The 16,338-nt window shown below is 39.3% G+C and overlaps 1 protein-coding gene across 1 annotated transcript; it reads right to left on the bottom strand.

Moving 5' to 3' along the window:
- Positions 1–4,200: 4,200 nt before the first annotated feature.
- Positions 4,201–16,008, bottom strand: LOC113032688 (galanin receptor type 1). Its single transcript, XM_026185721.1, has 3 exons — positions 14,963–16,008; positions 14,804–14,869; positions 4,201–7,137 (listed from the first exon to the last, which is right to left on the bottom strand). Exons 1-3 carry the CDS (start codon positions 15,629–15,631, stop codon positions 6,817–6,819), a joined length of 1,056 nt encoding a protein of 351 aa, XP_026041506.1. The 5' UTR covers positions 15,632–16,008; the 3' UTR covers positions 4,201–6,816.
- Positions 16,009–16,338: the final 330 nt, after the last annotated feature.

Raw genomic sequence — 16,338 nt, 5'->3', positions numbered from 1 at the left:
ACAGGTGTGCCTACTGAAGTAGCCAGATGTGGTGCACACCCTGGACAGATCACGAGTCTGCCCCACACATTCACATCTATGGGCATTGACGTAGTCCCACTGAGTGCTTTTGGACAGCTTTGGAGGAAGCCAGAGTAACCAGAGAGAGCATGCAAACTCCACACAGAATGGTCCCGGCAAGACGGTGAACTTGAACCCAGGCAACAATGCTAGTCACCGTGCCGCCGGGCTGACCTATTTCTAGTGCTAATACAATACAAAAAAATTGATTAAATGCAGCTCATATTCACTATGAAATTGAGAAACAGAGCAATCCACACCTCCTTCGTTGGCTGACTTTTTGATATCCTCTCTGCAGTCCACACAGCTGCTCAGGGAAGTCAAATTTCTCTCTCCATCAGTGTCAGTTAGATAAAAGCCAATTCAAAGGAAATGAGGCTGCACTGTCTGTGCTCGGATGGAGTGAACAGCATCTTTGAGCGACTGACTGACTGATGTGTTTTTCTACCAAATGAAGTGAGGGTGTCTTTTTTGTTTCTTTTCCCCTTGTCGTGTGGAGCAACATGTGGCTTTGATGCTGATTTTGATTTGGATCCAAATGTAAAATTAGCAATAATAGCTTACCTTCAAGAAAGGGAACCTCATTAATCCCAAGCTGCACACGCAATTTTACCCCAACTCTTTTGCATCAGAGGCAGAGATGCTTTTATGGCAGGAATACGATCGCTTTGACGTCAACAAGAGTTTGTAGTTCTTCTGTTGCTGCAGCTGCCTGAATAGACGCCATTCAAGCAGGCAAACATGAATGGCAAAGATGATTTATAAATGGCGCTGACGTCTGTTGCATTCATGCGCATGTATTAACGATATTGGACAATAAGCACACATGTAAACTCAGGGGCCGGCAGCAGCGGCTACTTCCGTTAAGGTGCACATCTCTGTGCAGGTGAGTCCATAAACAGACAATGAAAGAATGAGTCAAAGGAAGAGCAAGAGGAGTCATTCACCATACTACACCCTGTGACTCAGGACAGCCTTACACCGAGACAAGACACCCACATCATCGTCAGACAGACATTTAAACCACGAGTAAAAATGTGTTGCTGTGTGAGAATAAATTGGTAAGCAAGTTATTTTCTCCATGACAGCATATTTAATCAGGAGTAGCAGTTACTCTGACAATTTGTGCTTTGCATTAAACATTTCAGAGTTTGTCTAGTGCCAACAAAACACCACACAACAAAGTGATTTTGTCATCTTGGTGTTTAAATCACGCAGAAAAAAGAAAGCTTTCCTTGTGAATGTTTGAGCTGAGATTTACATAAAAGGACATGAATTTATTAGTTTATTTGTGTGTGTGTGTGTGTGTGTGTGTGTGTGTGTGTGTGTGTGTGTGTGTGTGTGTGTGTGTGTGGCTCTGCCTCTTTTTGCCTCTGGTACATTATCTTCTTTTACCTTGACATTATAGCTGAAAGTTCACCTCTATGGAATAAAATGTTCATTAGCCTCTAGAGAAGATCTTTGTAAGACTTTTCTTAAAAGATTTTAAAATTAAGACAGCAAAGGGGGAGATATTACATTTTGCTTTTTCTTGGCACCCGAGTTAATTGTAAAGTAACTCGAGAGCTCAGAGCTTTCATCAGAGATTTGGGAGTGCTACTGGTGACTAACGAAAACAACCAGTTTGCCAATGACAGCATATTAAACTGTCTTGGTTTTTCTCTCACTGCTCTTAACTCCAGCCTCCATCCTTCTATTCTCCATTTATCTACCAGATGCCCTCAGATTTGCTTCCAGATCCAGTCACCTGGCTTTGTCCCCTCCTTATTAACGCCCGTAAAGGCTGATCTTCAGCTTTACCATGCACCTGCTTCCCATTCAGCATTCCCATGAGGAATGCTCAGACCTCTACATTGGAGAGACCAAACAGCCACTTCACAAGCGCATGGCACAACACAGAAGAGCCACCTCCACAGGACAAGACTCAGCAGTCCATCTGCATCTTAAGGATAAAGGACACTCTTTCGAGGATGCCAATGTTCACATTTTGGACAGAGAGGACAGATGGTTTGAAAGAGGAGTGAAAGAAGCCATCTATGTCCACTGTGAGCGACCATCTTTGAACAGAGGCGGGGGTTTACGACACCAACTCTCTGCCATCTATAATCCAGTTTTGAGATCCCTTCCCAGACGCCTTAACGCCCACTCACATCCTGGGCCATCTGATTTCAGGAATTCGCATGATAAGGTGGGGCCAGGTTTCACAATGAACACACCCGAAACTCTGGCTGATTGGGACCCACACCCAGTTTCACACCTTGGCTCAGGCGATTAGAGGATCATCAGGGGGTCCTTTTGTCCCTCTGTGGGGGGTTACTCCCACTAGGTTTATATCTGGGACTCTCCACCATTTGACCTTAGAACTGAAGAAGCTTCTCGGATGAGAGGTGAAACGTCTTCAAGCAACTTAAAGAAGTCCAGACGCTTTTCTTTGCAAGCTCCTTTGACTACGATGACCTGGATGACTGAGAACCTTCACAGACACTTAGGCAACAACTGGTGTCAATTTGGCAGCCAAGGCAGGAAAACTAGACAGTGGCTCAATGCACTTGAGTTGGAAGTTAGGATTTAAGATACTTAGAAACAGCCAACTACAAAACATGCAAACTCATCTGTGAAAAAGAAGTGGATTGCAGGGGGCACCTAGCAACAATCAGGGCTTGCAGTTTACTCAACTATATTTCCACCTCACTGGTGAGGAAGTGTTGTGATTTTGCCATATTGTAAAAGAAGACGCATTAACTGAGTAAACTCATACCTGTCAAATGTCTGGTAGGAGATTTCTTGCACAAACATGATACTTATTAGTCTGAGTGGGGTTTATTTTCTGTACACTTTGAATAGACAATTTATGCGAAGGGAAACTGAAAGTTGATGGCAATATCACTCGTTTCACTGCTATTTGATCTACAAAAACTATCACAGATATTTTTTGATTAATAACCTTTATTATAATGAGTGTCACTTCACAAAATGTTCGCCTTGATGCTAGAATGTGAAGGGATCATTGAAGATATTGGTCACATGATGATCCAAAGTGGTGGGATAACAAAAATTGCCATTTGTCAGAACCCTCAGCAATCCAACCTCATAGAAAGGAAAATCAAATTCCCAGTTTGCTTCTGTTTACTGTTAGGCTTAGCAATTTCATTAAAGCTAAGAGGAGCCGTTTCTCTTATTTGTACTGATTTTCAAAGCAATAAAAAAATGTCCTTTGGGTGATTTTTATTTCAGCTGCACACCTGTGGATATACTTGGTGTTTCAAAGGGGATTAAATTACTGTTTTTATATTGATATTTGGCATCTTTGTACATAGAACTGCTTTGAAAAAGCTACATATTTACAATAGAAAACATCATTGCAAAGAAACCGGTCATTGGGTTCACTGGGTGGATTTGATGCCAGGACTCTCTATACTGTGTAATCTAAAAAAAACAAACTGGAGGGATCTGAACTGGTGTGGGTCTGCTCCATGGTTTCATTCTTTTGGCACTTTGAGTTATACACAGTGATAATCAAGAAGGTGAGAGTTGGTTTGGGGTATAAATGAGGCTTAAGAAAATGCCACTTTTATAAATAAAGCCTCAGTGTGACATAAGAATTCGCTTTTTGAATAAACACAGTGAAATTTCATGTATGTGAGCAAGTGTTGTTTATGGAATAAGACAACTCCACCGAGGAAATGCCAGAGTTTAATGTGACTATAATACAAGCAGCACTGCATAAGACACAATCAAAAGCCTGAATATATTTCATAATACAATCCAGATATCAATATACTTAAAAGAGAGTTATATAATTGTTTTGTGAGATTTTGATTTTATATCACAGCTGTTTTAATACAGGAATCAGAGTCAAAAAGCAAGCCACACTAAACAAAATGCACTAAAAGTTGTACAAATGTGTGTCTCTCCAGAAACTTACAGTTAGAAAGAATTACATTTATTGCATTTACTCACAAAATGGTATGTGCATACATTTGGTTTTACCATACTGTTTTTAATTCCATTTTTATTTATGAGAAAAAACATTTTACTGAGCATGGAGTAGATGAATTTTGAAGAAAAAAAAAAGAAAGAAAGTTTAATCCATAAATCTACATTTCAAAATGAAAATAAAACATGTAAGAAAATAGCCGTCACATTACAGTTACAGTATATTCATTGTACTCATGAAACAGTAAATACCAAAGGGAACGCAGGGATAAAATTCTCATAGAGCCTAGAAATTAAAAGAGCTCACAGCGTTAGCAGTAATAATAAAAAGTACACAAATAAAGCAGAATAAAAGCTGGAACCACTTAGTCTGTATCCTCTGATCTTCTTCTCCTGTACTTAGATATGCCTAAACATATGATTAATATTGATCAGTAGTCTATAATTACTAAAATAGTTATACTGTAATTTGGGGACTGCAATAAAAAGTGATATCAAACTGAAAATACATTCTTGATTAAAAAGAAAAATGTTGTTCATTAACTCTTTTTACGGAAATCAGTAGCTATGTTCCCTACACCATCAGGATGTGGTTTCCAAGCACGTCCTATTTAAAAAAAAAGAAAGAAAGAAAGAAAGAAAGAAAGAAAGAAAGAAAGAAAGAAAGAAAGAAAAAATCCTGAGTCCTTTGTGGGTATAATTATCTGTGCAGTCAGCAATACAGTGAGCAAAGTCATCAACTGCATCTCTGTCAGAAAAAGCCTCGACTCTCACATCTAAGAGCCTCAATGAGAGCGAGGGCAAGACTCGGATGACCCTGATTACCGGTATTTGCTGTTCTCAGGAGAAAGATGGTGCTGTGGACTAAAATCTTAAGCAGAGTATTTGTGGTTACAGAGAATACCGAGCAGTACTGTATTTAAAGCTCTCATCTTGTGTAGTTTAAATTATTTTGTTGCACTGAGATAAAGCTACTATACGGTGATTTGGCACATCACATATATTGTACAACATTAAAATTCTTCATTTCCATTGTTCTGTTGTTTTCTTGGTTACAAAGATGGCGACCAGGAAAAGTACAACAAGCATCGGTACATTCAACAGCCAGGCTGATTGATACAGCACAACACAATCTGAAAACTGTTTACGTAGCATCATAAGCAAGTACAGCAAGATTTCCAAAGACATATGTGAATATAAGCTTTAGCTTTTAGTATTTACAACCAAATGTAATAATAAAATACATTGTTTCTCAAGCAGAGTGCAACTTAAATAGTAGGTCTTTTATTTTTAATCTACGGTGAAGGACCATCAGCAGGGATGGACAGCTTACTTGAAAAATGTTACTCATTTAATACTCATGTATATGATCCTTGTCATGAGTGCAGTTAAGATGTACCTTATTTAACAACCCCAAAACACACACAGTGATGATTACAACTTCAATATGTAGAAAAACAATTTAAAAAAATCTTTTAGTTCCAGTCTTTCATATTTTTTCCTCAATGGGAGGTACAGCAGACTATTTGCCAAACAGATGGCTGTGATACTGACCACAAACTCCAGAGGTCTATTACACAAAAATATTGTCTGTAGTCATATGAAATTTGCTTTAAGATGATTATAAAGCATGTTTGATAGTTCAATCAAATCAAAACAGGCTCTTAAACCCTAAAGATGGACTACGGGGATTACAATCAAGTCATTGCCAAATAAATTAAGACAATGTTGATTTAGTCTATGGGCACCTATAGTTTCCTGGTAAACTAGTTTTGGCACTGGTTTTAATTCTCAATCTGGTGTCTGTAACAACAGACAAAATAAAGAAAAGTTATCCACTACAGAGTTAAATATTAGCCAACTTTCATTCAACTTAACTTGAAACAAAATTGTATGTTTCCATGATATTAGTGAGTCATGCTTGCTAATCTTTTTTAAAAAGGGCCTTTTTGGTACTAATTTAACTAGAATTCACAAGCACATTAGGACTATTAAAGACCTTCATATCCTAGACCCTTTTTATGAAACAAAAGAGTAGCTTTTTAGAGTTATTGCGCCATAATCACACTCCTGTCTTCGGAAAACCATTGTTTGCTTTCACTGTCCAGGTTTTCAGGGTTAACATTAGCATACCAAGCTAAAAGTAGTTAGCAACACGTAAACTGGGCTTAAATGTGTCTAGTTTATGACATGTAATTTGTAGAAACAGTTTTGGATGTAGCTAGGAGCCACCTGTTTTAGAAACAGCTAGCTAAGAGGAGCTCATTCAAGCTAGCTCAGCTAGCATGTTATCCTATACCTCTTTCATCACTAAAGAAACAAAGATAGCAAAACAACCACTGGATCAGATGCATGAATTTTGTGATCCTTTACTACTTCTTCATTGAATAATCCAAATCCTGCAAAATCATACAAGTATTTATTTATTTATTTAAACAGACTGTATTACAGGTATATATGTGTTGCTTCTTTTAATACAACTCTTACTTTTTATGAAAAATTTCCACTTATTGGACCTGCACCAATCTTGTTTTTCTTTTCCTCATGCAGAGTTTTAAATTCATTGATTTGAATAAACTCACTTTCTACAGTTTAAGAGAGGTCACTGTCGAAGAAGGATGACTTTTTCTCAGTTTCAGACAGGTTTTTTTTTTTCCATTAGTGATGACATGTACAGTAGCAATCACAGCCGGATCAAAGAGGCAGTAATCGTGTCCTGCAGTCACTGGTGCCTTATCCCCTCTAGTCCAGGTGAAATTAACAGCGCTTATGTGGAATATTACAGCTTTCGCGATATCCATGCGACAGAAAAAGAAAAAGTCAAACATTTGTGCAGTTAGTTGAGGGCGGCGTATCCGCTTTGCTACGAATGTCCTTGATGTCATTGAGCGGGGAGTCACTGGTTCTAATCTGGCATTTAAACACCTGCTTATAGGCCTTTCTGAAGTTCTCCGACAGGAAGGCGTAGATGACCGGGTTGACTGATGAATTGCTGTACGCCAGGCAGTGTGCAGCCACCCGCAATACAAAGGAGGCTTGGTTTAGCGGGAAGGTCCCAAACTCCACCCAGAGGTGAACTACATGATGAGGGAGCCACGACAGGCAGAACACCACCACCACCACAAGCACCGTCTGAGCAGTCTGGGATCCACAAAGGAAAGGGAAAAAGGTAAGATTTTGTCAGTATCCACAAGGATAACAAATACAGAATTTAATATTCTATTTAAGCTTGAAGTCTTGTTTACGATAGAAGAATAAAGCTTGGAAAGTCATTGATGAGATAGTGGCATGTTTGGGACCAATCTGCATTGTAAAAATTGTGTGAGATCATTAACATCCTATAATCAAGTTCCTGCCCTCCAGTAGAAGTCTTTGAGACCATGCTCATTTTTAAGTATGCATTGCTTGAGAAACATTATGAGTTATTTTTGCTAACCAATATCTTAGATTTTGGCAGCAGTATGCACATCACTGCATTCTTATCTCTGCATCAGCAATGGAAGTGTGTGGAGAGATCTGTCAGACAGTCCATTGACAGCAAGTGAAAGAGAGAGAGAGTAAGCAGGCTCTGGCTTCAAGCCAAACTAAAGTGCGCTTCAGGAGACTTTGGATGACTAATGTCCAACAACTCAGAAGATAATGGATTAATATTCTTTGTTGATATGCCATTTTTCTTTGGCCTGAGGATCAAGGAGCTCATCACACATCAATAAACCTTCTCATACCCCCATTTACATTTAATCATTTTAGAGTTTAACAGTAAATACTGAGAACTTTGCACTGATAATATTATGATCCCATACCACAGACTTTAATTAATCAACATTACATAAGTGACTTTTAACATCTCTACATGCACATTTGGGTGATTCCTATTTGCAAATGCTACGTGTTATTTTTGTTAGGTTTACTCAGTAGCATGGCAATGTGGCATACTTGTTTAATTCTTAAATCTCATGACAGCTGTGTTGACTGTTCTGTTCTTCTGTATTACAGCTGTTTTCCCCCAAAAAAGTTAAGAGAGTTTTGAACATATTTATCAATTAGAAAACAATCAACTTAAGCACAGTGCCCAAGGCAAATAGTGCGTGAGCAGTGGATGAAGTTAACAAAGAACTGGTATGAACAAAAACAGCAGATCTGACCTTAGACAGCTGTTTAAATATTTTCAAGTACGGCCTAAAAACCTTGAAAAAGCAGACGTACTTTAAATGCCTTTTCACCCGACACTTAATGAGTCACTGGTGGCATTTCATCCACAGTCTGTGTCATAAACTCATTTCTGTAGCTACTTACAAAACCTGTAAAATGATGTGACAGTTATCATAAATCAAATTGTAATCGGAAGATTGCCGGTTCAAGCCCCGGCTCGGACAGTCTCGGTCGTTGTGTCCTTGGGCAAGACACTTCACCTGCCGCCTACTGGTGATGGCCAGAGGGGCTGATGGCGCGATATGGCAGCCTCGCTTCTGTCAGTCTGCCCCAGGGCAGCTGTGGCTACAACTGTAGCTTGCCTCCACCAGTGTATGAATGTGAGAGTGAATGAATAGTGGTATTGTAAAGCGCTTTGAGGGGTCCCGAAAAGCGCTATATAAATGCAATCCATTATTATTATTATTAAATTTACATAATATCCAAGAAGAAGAAATTAAACGATGTTATTCTTCCTACAAACAAAAAAAAAAGGAAGAAAAACTAATTACATGCTCCTTGATTTGCTGAGGTAGTAAGAAGATTTATTGCAGGGCTAATTACTTCTCATCAAAGATAACGGAAATATTGAAAATCCTGAATCAGGAATTCAGCTTTCCAAGTTTTGATGGGTATAAGTTAGAAATAATATTTAGCCAACCATCTGAGCAAGTAGCTGTCAGAAGTAACAGAGCTGATGTTAAGTGTAAAGTGAAAATATTCTCAACTAAATGAATATGAGTGCACAGATTTTCACCTCATTGGAGAGCATTCTGAGATGCAGTATTTTTACTGTTATGAAAAATGAAAAGCCTAATATGTCATTTCCTTGTATGACAACTATGCAACCTACAAGGTTTTAAAAAACATTTTTATGGCAAGCACAAAAAATGCCAGAAAGTTGCTAAATCAGCTGACTGTAAGGTCTCGATGGTAACCTAATTGTTTTGGTGTTGTAGATTTCAGCATTGCTGTTTGGTTCAGTCTAAAAAGGCACAATCTGTAAAGCAGAAAAATGACACCAATGAAGAAGTGCCAAAAACTGAAGTTCAGCTCGGTGCCACTTGACTCCAAAAAGCAAGTCTTTCGCCACAGACTCCTGTTTTGAAATGCTCAACTTTACAGCATTAAAAAGTATGATTACAGCCTATTAAAAAAGACAACTCTGAGTGGGGTGAACGTTTGTAGAATTTTTAATGGATTATCTGAGTAATTATGGCTTGCTGTGTGGAAATGTGTGCTGTGTGTGTATTACTTAGCAAAAATGTGTTGCTAGCATAGAGTTTAGCTTGCTATCCAAACTAACGTGTTTGCTATTAAAGCAACAGTTCATACTCTCATCTAAATGTGGTGCTTTTGATCCAAAAAAAAGCTAACATGACTGCCAAATGCAGAGTTTTAAACCAAATGGTGATATCACGGTGGATATGTCTTTTGGTTGGTAAGCAGTATTCACGGGCGCTAAAAGAACGCTGCTGTGTGCATCGTTAGAATCACTGTTAGGAACTTCTGAGCATATTGATGGAGTCAAACATTCCAGCCACTAACCTGACTCCAGATACTGTTCAGTGCTGTGTGTATAGGCAACATGTTCACATGAGCGACTTTAGAGTATAATGCTATTTTATATGGCTAATATTTGTGCGGTCTGATGAAATGCCCTGCGATCCTTATTTAACTGTAACAAAATACAGTACTGCATTGATAAATTACAATAAATATAGTTTTAAAAAAATATTTTACCAGTCACATGGTACTGTAGGTAAACATTTTTGTCTTGATACAAGTTAGCACTGGCCAGAGAAATATTTCTGACCCCAACACAACTACACACATAGACACAAAGACACGGTGACTATGAACAGGTTCTCACAGTTTTAGCGCAGTATTACAGTAAAAGCAGGGTTTTGTTTGAATGGTGTCCATAAAACATTCACATCTTCCCCTAAACCCACAGAGAGGCAGTCGTTAGGTTATTGTAAACGACTGCAGCAGAAACACCTTCTGTCATAAACTTTTAGCTCATCACTCAAGAACTGATTTACCTAACAACCCAAAGGTGATTCTTTCGAGTTTTTAAAGTCAAAAATGGACACCAAGATGACTTTTCTTCAAAGAGAAACACAAGAAAAACTGTTATCATGTTGGGAAATTATCATTTGGCAAGTTTGTGCTACATTTTTGATATTTCCACAACTAATCATCACTAGTAATCAAAAAATATCATTTGGATTCACAGTTTTCTGCAGCTCTTTTTAAATGTTCATTCAACATTGTTCTCATTACTCCCGAAGTCACTGGGAAATTACTGCATGCTGTTGGGTGTCAGTCAATTCATTCAGTCTCCCAGGCTTCAGATATGCATATTACAGCCTACACACATTCTTAAATAATTTCAGAATGACTTGGCCAAACATTTATTTTTGTAATTATCTATAACCATCTGTGTTTTCCATCTGCATAACAGACTCAAACTCCTAAGATTTAACACTGCTTACTGCATGGCTCCTCAACCTCAGATTTAAAACAGAAAAAAATCCAGACACATATAATCAGAAAGGATTTGTAGCATATATGTGACACATATATAAAAAATCAACTCCTTGCAAAGACCTTGCAGAAAAGAAAGGTTCGTATTCCCTATGGTTTCCTAGATTTGTGTGTTGACAGTGTGTTGTGTTGTGACTTTTGAAGGCTGTGTGATTCCTCCTCTGTGAGGCTGAAGTCGATAAGAACATTGGTTGTGTTTCACAACAGCCATGGGAGCAACCTTGGTCTTCCCAGCTGCTTTTAACAATATATTTCACCAGCCTGACAGAGAGCAGCTGAGACCTAAGTTAAACCCATTTCTGCACAAATTCCCTTTGCTTTCACCAGATGCAATTTATTCTTTTTACCTGTTGATTTTCATCTTTTATGGAGGGAAACCCTTGATAATATGTCTGTGTGCTAATAGTATGAAAAAGAAGATTAGAACCAGAATGTCAGTCGGATTTTTGCTCATCTGGCTCATCAGGATTTGATATGTTTTAGACGTAATGGATTTAATCAGCATTTTGAAAAATATGCAGATTTTCATTCATGTACAGTAAACTGATAGGACTCTGATACCTCTCAGTTATAGCCTACAACCCAGAAAAAGTGGGGAACAGCTAAGTTCACCGATTCATTTTATTGGGGTGTTATTTGTGGGATTATTTTTGACAGGCAGTAAGATGGAGACAACAGGATGTCCTGAAATGGTCTGCTCTTACATAACATCATCTTATCGCAGATTAAACCTTCAGGTCAGCTTTCAAGTTGTAATTGTGAGCCTGAGAAATTTGGTGTTTTTTGGACAAAACAGTCAGGTCCATAATTTACTGGACAAAGATGCATTTTTTTTAGTTTTGCCTCTGTAAACCACCATAGTTAATATGTGATTGAAGTACAAACCCACAGCTTTAATTCAAGAGTCTGTGTATGTTCCCAGTCATCAAAGTCATGGTAGTCTAGGCCCTTGAAAAGAAGAAGCCTCGTGGATGAGAGGTGAGGCATCTTCGAAAAACTATAATTAGTCCAGTCGCTGTCTTTTTCAAGCTCCTTGGACTTTAATTCAAGAGGTTTAACTTGACCCCAGAGGGTTTGCATGAACTGAGGACTGTTTTAAATAGAATAAGAATTGCAGTGACTGCCTGAAGTCTTGAACTCATGGACATCATGTCTTCCTCCTTTGAGATGCTTTACATTGATTTCAACCACCTTCCGTTGCTGCTTGTTTGTGGGTCGTTTTGTATTCAGTCTTGCATTTATGAACACAAAACGCTGCTCAACTTGGTCGAGCTCAGGTGACTCCGTTGGCATTTGAAGAACATTCCATGTCTGGGACTTTAGAAACTTGGATTGCTTTGCAGCTTTCGCTTATAAAACCATTTGCACTTTGATGCACTGTCTGATTGTTTTTGCAGCATTTTGCTGAATCTGACCAGAGAGTTTTCTTCATAATTCATCCTCCTACTTCTATCAGCGGTCATGTCATCAATAAACACCAGTGATACATTTCTACTGACAACCATAAGTTGTCTCCTCCAAGTTTTTACAGATAGTGCTGTATGCTTCACATCATGAGCTGCTTCTTTCATTCTCCATACTGCTCACTTGAGGTTATCCTGGTACAAGTTCATCTTCGTTTCATCTCCCCAAAGATTTCTCTGAACTCTGCAGACTCTTGTAGATGTTTTCTGGCAAAGTCTAAACTGCTGCTAGCGTAGCCAGTGGTAAATCTTCTGTTCTTGCATTCATGAAGGCGTACCGAACTCTTTGAGAGTGTTCTTTAATTGGTTAGATTTTGCAAAGTGGTTTATCTTAACCTCACACAGAATTTTGTCATCATGAACTTTAGTTATCTTCTGTTCTTACAGTGTTGCTGAGCTGGCCAGTTCATTCATTCTTTTGAAAAATGAACCAGATTATTGTTTTGGCCTCTCTTCAAGTTTTATGCTATCTCTCTGAGAGGTTTGTTTTGTTTTTTGGCCTCCCTTGCCAAACATCTGACACCGCCTTAGGTCTCATATTAAAAATACAGTGAAAAGCTATCAACTATAAATTCAACACTTTGAATTAACTTCAGATATTGTCCATCCCTCCATCCAGATAATGTGTCTGCTTCTTTTTTCATGAAAAACAAGGTAACGCTACTCACCTTCTCAGTCAATTGTCCAAATACTTTAGAGCCTCTGAAAATGGGACACTGTGTATATAAATTGCTGTAATTCCTTAACCAGTAAATTATCATTTTTACAAAGCTTCTTGAATTAAAGCTTAAAGTCTGCACTTCAATCATATCTGTTTGAATTAAAATCCACTGTGGTTTATTTGTCTAACAAAGTATAGACCCAACAGTATGTGCTACTTTGTTATATGAATTATGTTTTCAATAAATCTGTGGGAAAATGTCTGCAAAGCCCCCATAGTTTTAATTCATAGCCCAGTTTATACTGTTACGACAGGAAAGAAGTTCATTAGCACTGTACGCGGGTAATAGCAGCTTCCAGTATTTACTGTATGTTGAGATAAGCTAAGCCACCTCCTCGCTGTATTTTTAAAGGACTGATAAGAGATTTTTTTAATTAAATCAAGAAAGCTGTAAAGCATATTTCCCAGCACTCCAAGCTGCAGCCCAGACTATTCTTCATATAATATGACCAAGCCACTGTGGTTAAGTTACTGGTACCAGCCAAGTTAGTCTCTGAGTCAGGCTGCTGAGAAATCAACCAGGGGTTTGATTCACTGTTGTGCTTGTGCCAGAACACGTGTCAGTCCAAAAATAGTTTCCTCTTGAAAGTGTGTTTCATTTAGTGTCTGCCATTTCACACCATAAGAGGAAAGACAAAGAAGTGTAAGTAGCTTAAATCCCTCTAACCTGTTTGTAGATTAAATGATAGAAATAAAAGTAATAAAGTAATAACCTAGAACAGGGGTGTCGAACTCCAGGCCTCAAGGGCCGGTGTCCTGCAGGTTTTAGATATCACCTTGGGTCAGCACACCTGAATCAAATGATTAGTTCATTACCAGGCGTCTGGAGAACTTCAAGACATGTTGAGGAGGTCATTTAGCCATTTAAATAAGCTGTGTTGGATCAAGGACTCATCTGAAACCTGCGTGACATCGGCCCTCGAGGCCTGGAGTTCGACACCTCTGACCTATAAGGACTGTAGGTATTACTAAACACTTCTCCTAAGACACACTGGACTAATCAGAGAGATACTGCCAAGGAAACACAAAACATGCATATTCATCAAAAGTGCATACACATGATCCAGTTTTCAGTATAAAATTCTCATCTTTGTCAGTTTTACACCGGCTTGTATTTTTCCTCACTGCAGCTGCTGATTCCCTCTGAAAGTGTGTAAAAGTGCTCTCTTCTGACATTCATTTTAGTCTCTCAGTACCTGCAAACGTAATTTATGTATTACAGGGTTTAATGATTTGTTGGACGACCATTTATCACAAAGTTATTGGTGTGACAATCTCTTCCAGGACTCCCCGCATAGCAAACACAATAAATCATCAGAACATCAGAAATTCCCGATTCACTTTCCACAGTTGTTTAGGTTTCAGGTCATAAAAGCATGTTTCTAGAGAAGTACGCACGAAAGCACATGTAAATCCTCATCGGTCCATCTCCCCAACTGACCGGGAGTCTGTACTCCTGGCTTTGTAACATTGTAAGCAGTTATCAGATGCTGTGACATATAACAGACAGACGTATCGGTAATCAAGTAGGCGACTGCAGATAGCTACTCTCAGGAAAGTCAAATGACCTCCAAAGAGTATGATAGTCTAGATGGCAGCTTGATTGTGCATTACCTTTTGGCCATCAAGCTCAAGTGCACCAGTTAATAGTACACGTACACAATATTGCATTTATATTTATTATTCTGGCTACAAGGGAGAGTCGGAGGTAATGATTTGGTGTATGGCTATTCCTGCACCAAATTATAGGTGCTGGACTGTGGTCGGCCAAATACTTGAGTGAATTCTTATTCTTTATTCAAAAAAATGAATGCATAAACTATCAGTGGCTATACTATAATGGCTATTCCCCAACCACCCAACACATCGCTATGATACGTACCTTTTTCTTTGATGCCTCTGACTTTTTGGACATATTTCTTAGTTTTTTGTGCAAGTGATTTAACACCTGTAAACAAGGGATACAGAAGTCAAATGTACATTTCTTTAGCAGTAATTCCTCTAATTATATCACTGACCTGTGTGAACAGCCTTTTCTTACCTTTGCATAACAGAAAGAAATGAGCAGCAGAGGCAGCACATAACCAAAGATAAACGTGCAAACCACATAGATCTTCTTCTGGTTCTGATCCGGCCACACTTCCCAGCAAAAGGTGTGATTTTCCCCTCTCTGAAAAATATTCTGGTAATACATGATAGGCGCAGCCATGGCCAGGGAGAGTATCCAAATCACCACCACACCAATAAGAGCGTGCTTCGCCACCCGAATAGAGGACGACTTTCTGGAGTGAACGATGGCAATGTATCGGTCCACTGACATAGCGGATAGGGTGAAGATGCTGACCAGCATAGAAACAGTGAAGAAGTAGTGGATGAATTTGCAAATAAACGCACCGAGCACCCAAGTGGGCATCATGTAGATAGTGGACTGGAAAGGGATGCAGAAGAGCAAGTAAGACAGGTCTGCTATGCTTAGGTTCAGGATGAATATGTTGGTGGTGCTTCGAGGTTTTCCCGGTTTGCTCCGGGCCAGCACGGTGATCACCATGGAGTTGCCCAGCACGCCGAGCGTAAAGATGAGCCCGAAAACCAGAAGCGTGATGAAATTATCCGTGCCGATCCCGAATAAAAGTTTCTCGTCCTCCTCCTCCTCCACACGGCTGAGGTTCCAGGGCTCTTCCAAGAGCCAAACAGAGTCTGTCAAGTTCATTATTTATTCTTTGCTCTTCGGATTAAGTTAAAAGGTAAGCAAAGGCACCTGCAGCTGGTCTGTGCTGCTTCATTGCACGGAATTTTCTGGGCAAGGGTTTATGGTCAGGTACGTTTCCATCAGCGTTCCTGCAGACAGTATTATTGCTCTCCTGTGTCTTTGTGTCGAGACTTCGGTAAATCCCCCTCTTAGCTTTCTATATTATATTTGTGTATATTTCAAAGCGATCTCGGTTTTTGTGCAGCGTTAAATCAGCTTTGCAGCTGCGCGTTTTGGAGTCGCTCTCCCGGCGCGCACCTGACCCGAGCGCGCAGCGACCGCGCCGATCCAGTCTGTTGCTTCTTTCTCCGCGTCGGGACTTTTTCCTCTCAGATTAGAGCAGGGGCTGGGCTCTACCGCTGCACGTCAGCATCAATACCACCTCCCAAGAAATAGGGGGGGGGGGGGGGGGGAGAGCGAGAGAGAGAGAGAGAATTAATGGAATACTGTTTATTCTACGTGTTTCCGAAACCATCCCATTAAAACTGAACGTCAAAGTAATTTTCCTTGTCAGATTCAGTTTGTTTGTGATACTTTACGGCCAAGGTGCAAATGCTGCTCTGATCACAGGGCTGGTCTGTCAAATGTGCAATAAACCACAAAACAATATCGTTCGCCAGTCATGGTCTGATTGGCTTAAATGGCTTTTATCATAGAAAGAAAATAAA

This window comes from Astatotilapia calliptera, chromosome 11, assembly GCF_900246225.1.
Source record: "Astatotilapia calliptera chromosome 11, fAstCal1.2, whole genome shotgun sequence".
Lineage (NCBI taxonomy): Eukaryota > Metazoa > Chordata > Actinopteri > Cichliformes > Cichlidae > Astatotilapia > Astatotilapia calliptera.
The sequence above is the reverse complement of the archived record's forward strand: the minus strand, read 5'-3'. Positions and strand labels throughout refer to the sequence as shown.

What these genes read in the sequence shown, in the direction of transcription:
- LOC113032688 (XM_026185721.1), bottom strand. Translation starts at nt 15,631, where the DNA reads ATGAACTTGACAGACTCTGTTTGGCTCTTGGAAGAGCCCTGGAACCTC. An exon ending in TTTCTTTCTGTTATGCAAAG is followed by an intron (nt 14,870 to 14,962) that starts GTAAGAAAAGGC and finishes CCTTGTTTACAG; the next exon opens with GTGTTAAATCACTTGCACAA. An exon ending in CAGAGGCATCAAAGAAAAAG is followed by an intron (nt 7,138 to 14,803) that starts GTACGTATCATA and finishes TGTGGATCCCAG; the next exon opens with ACTGCTCAGACGGTGCTTGT.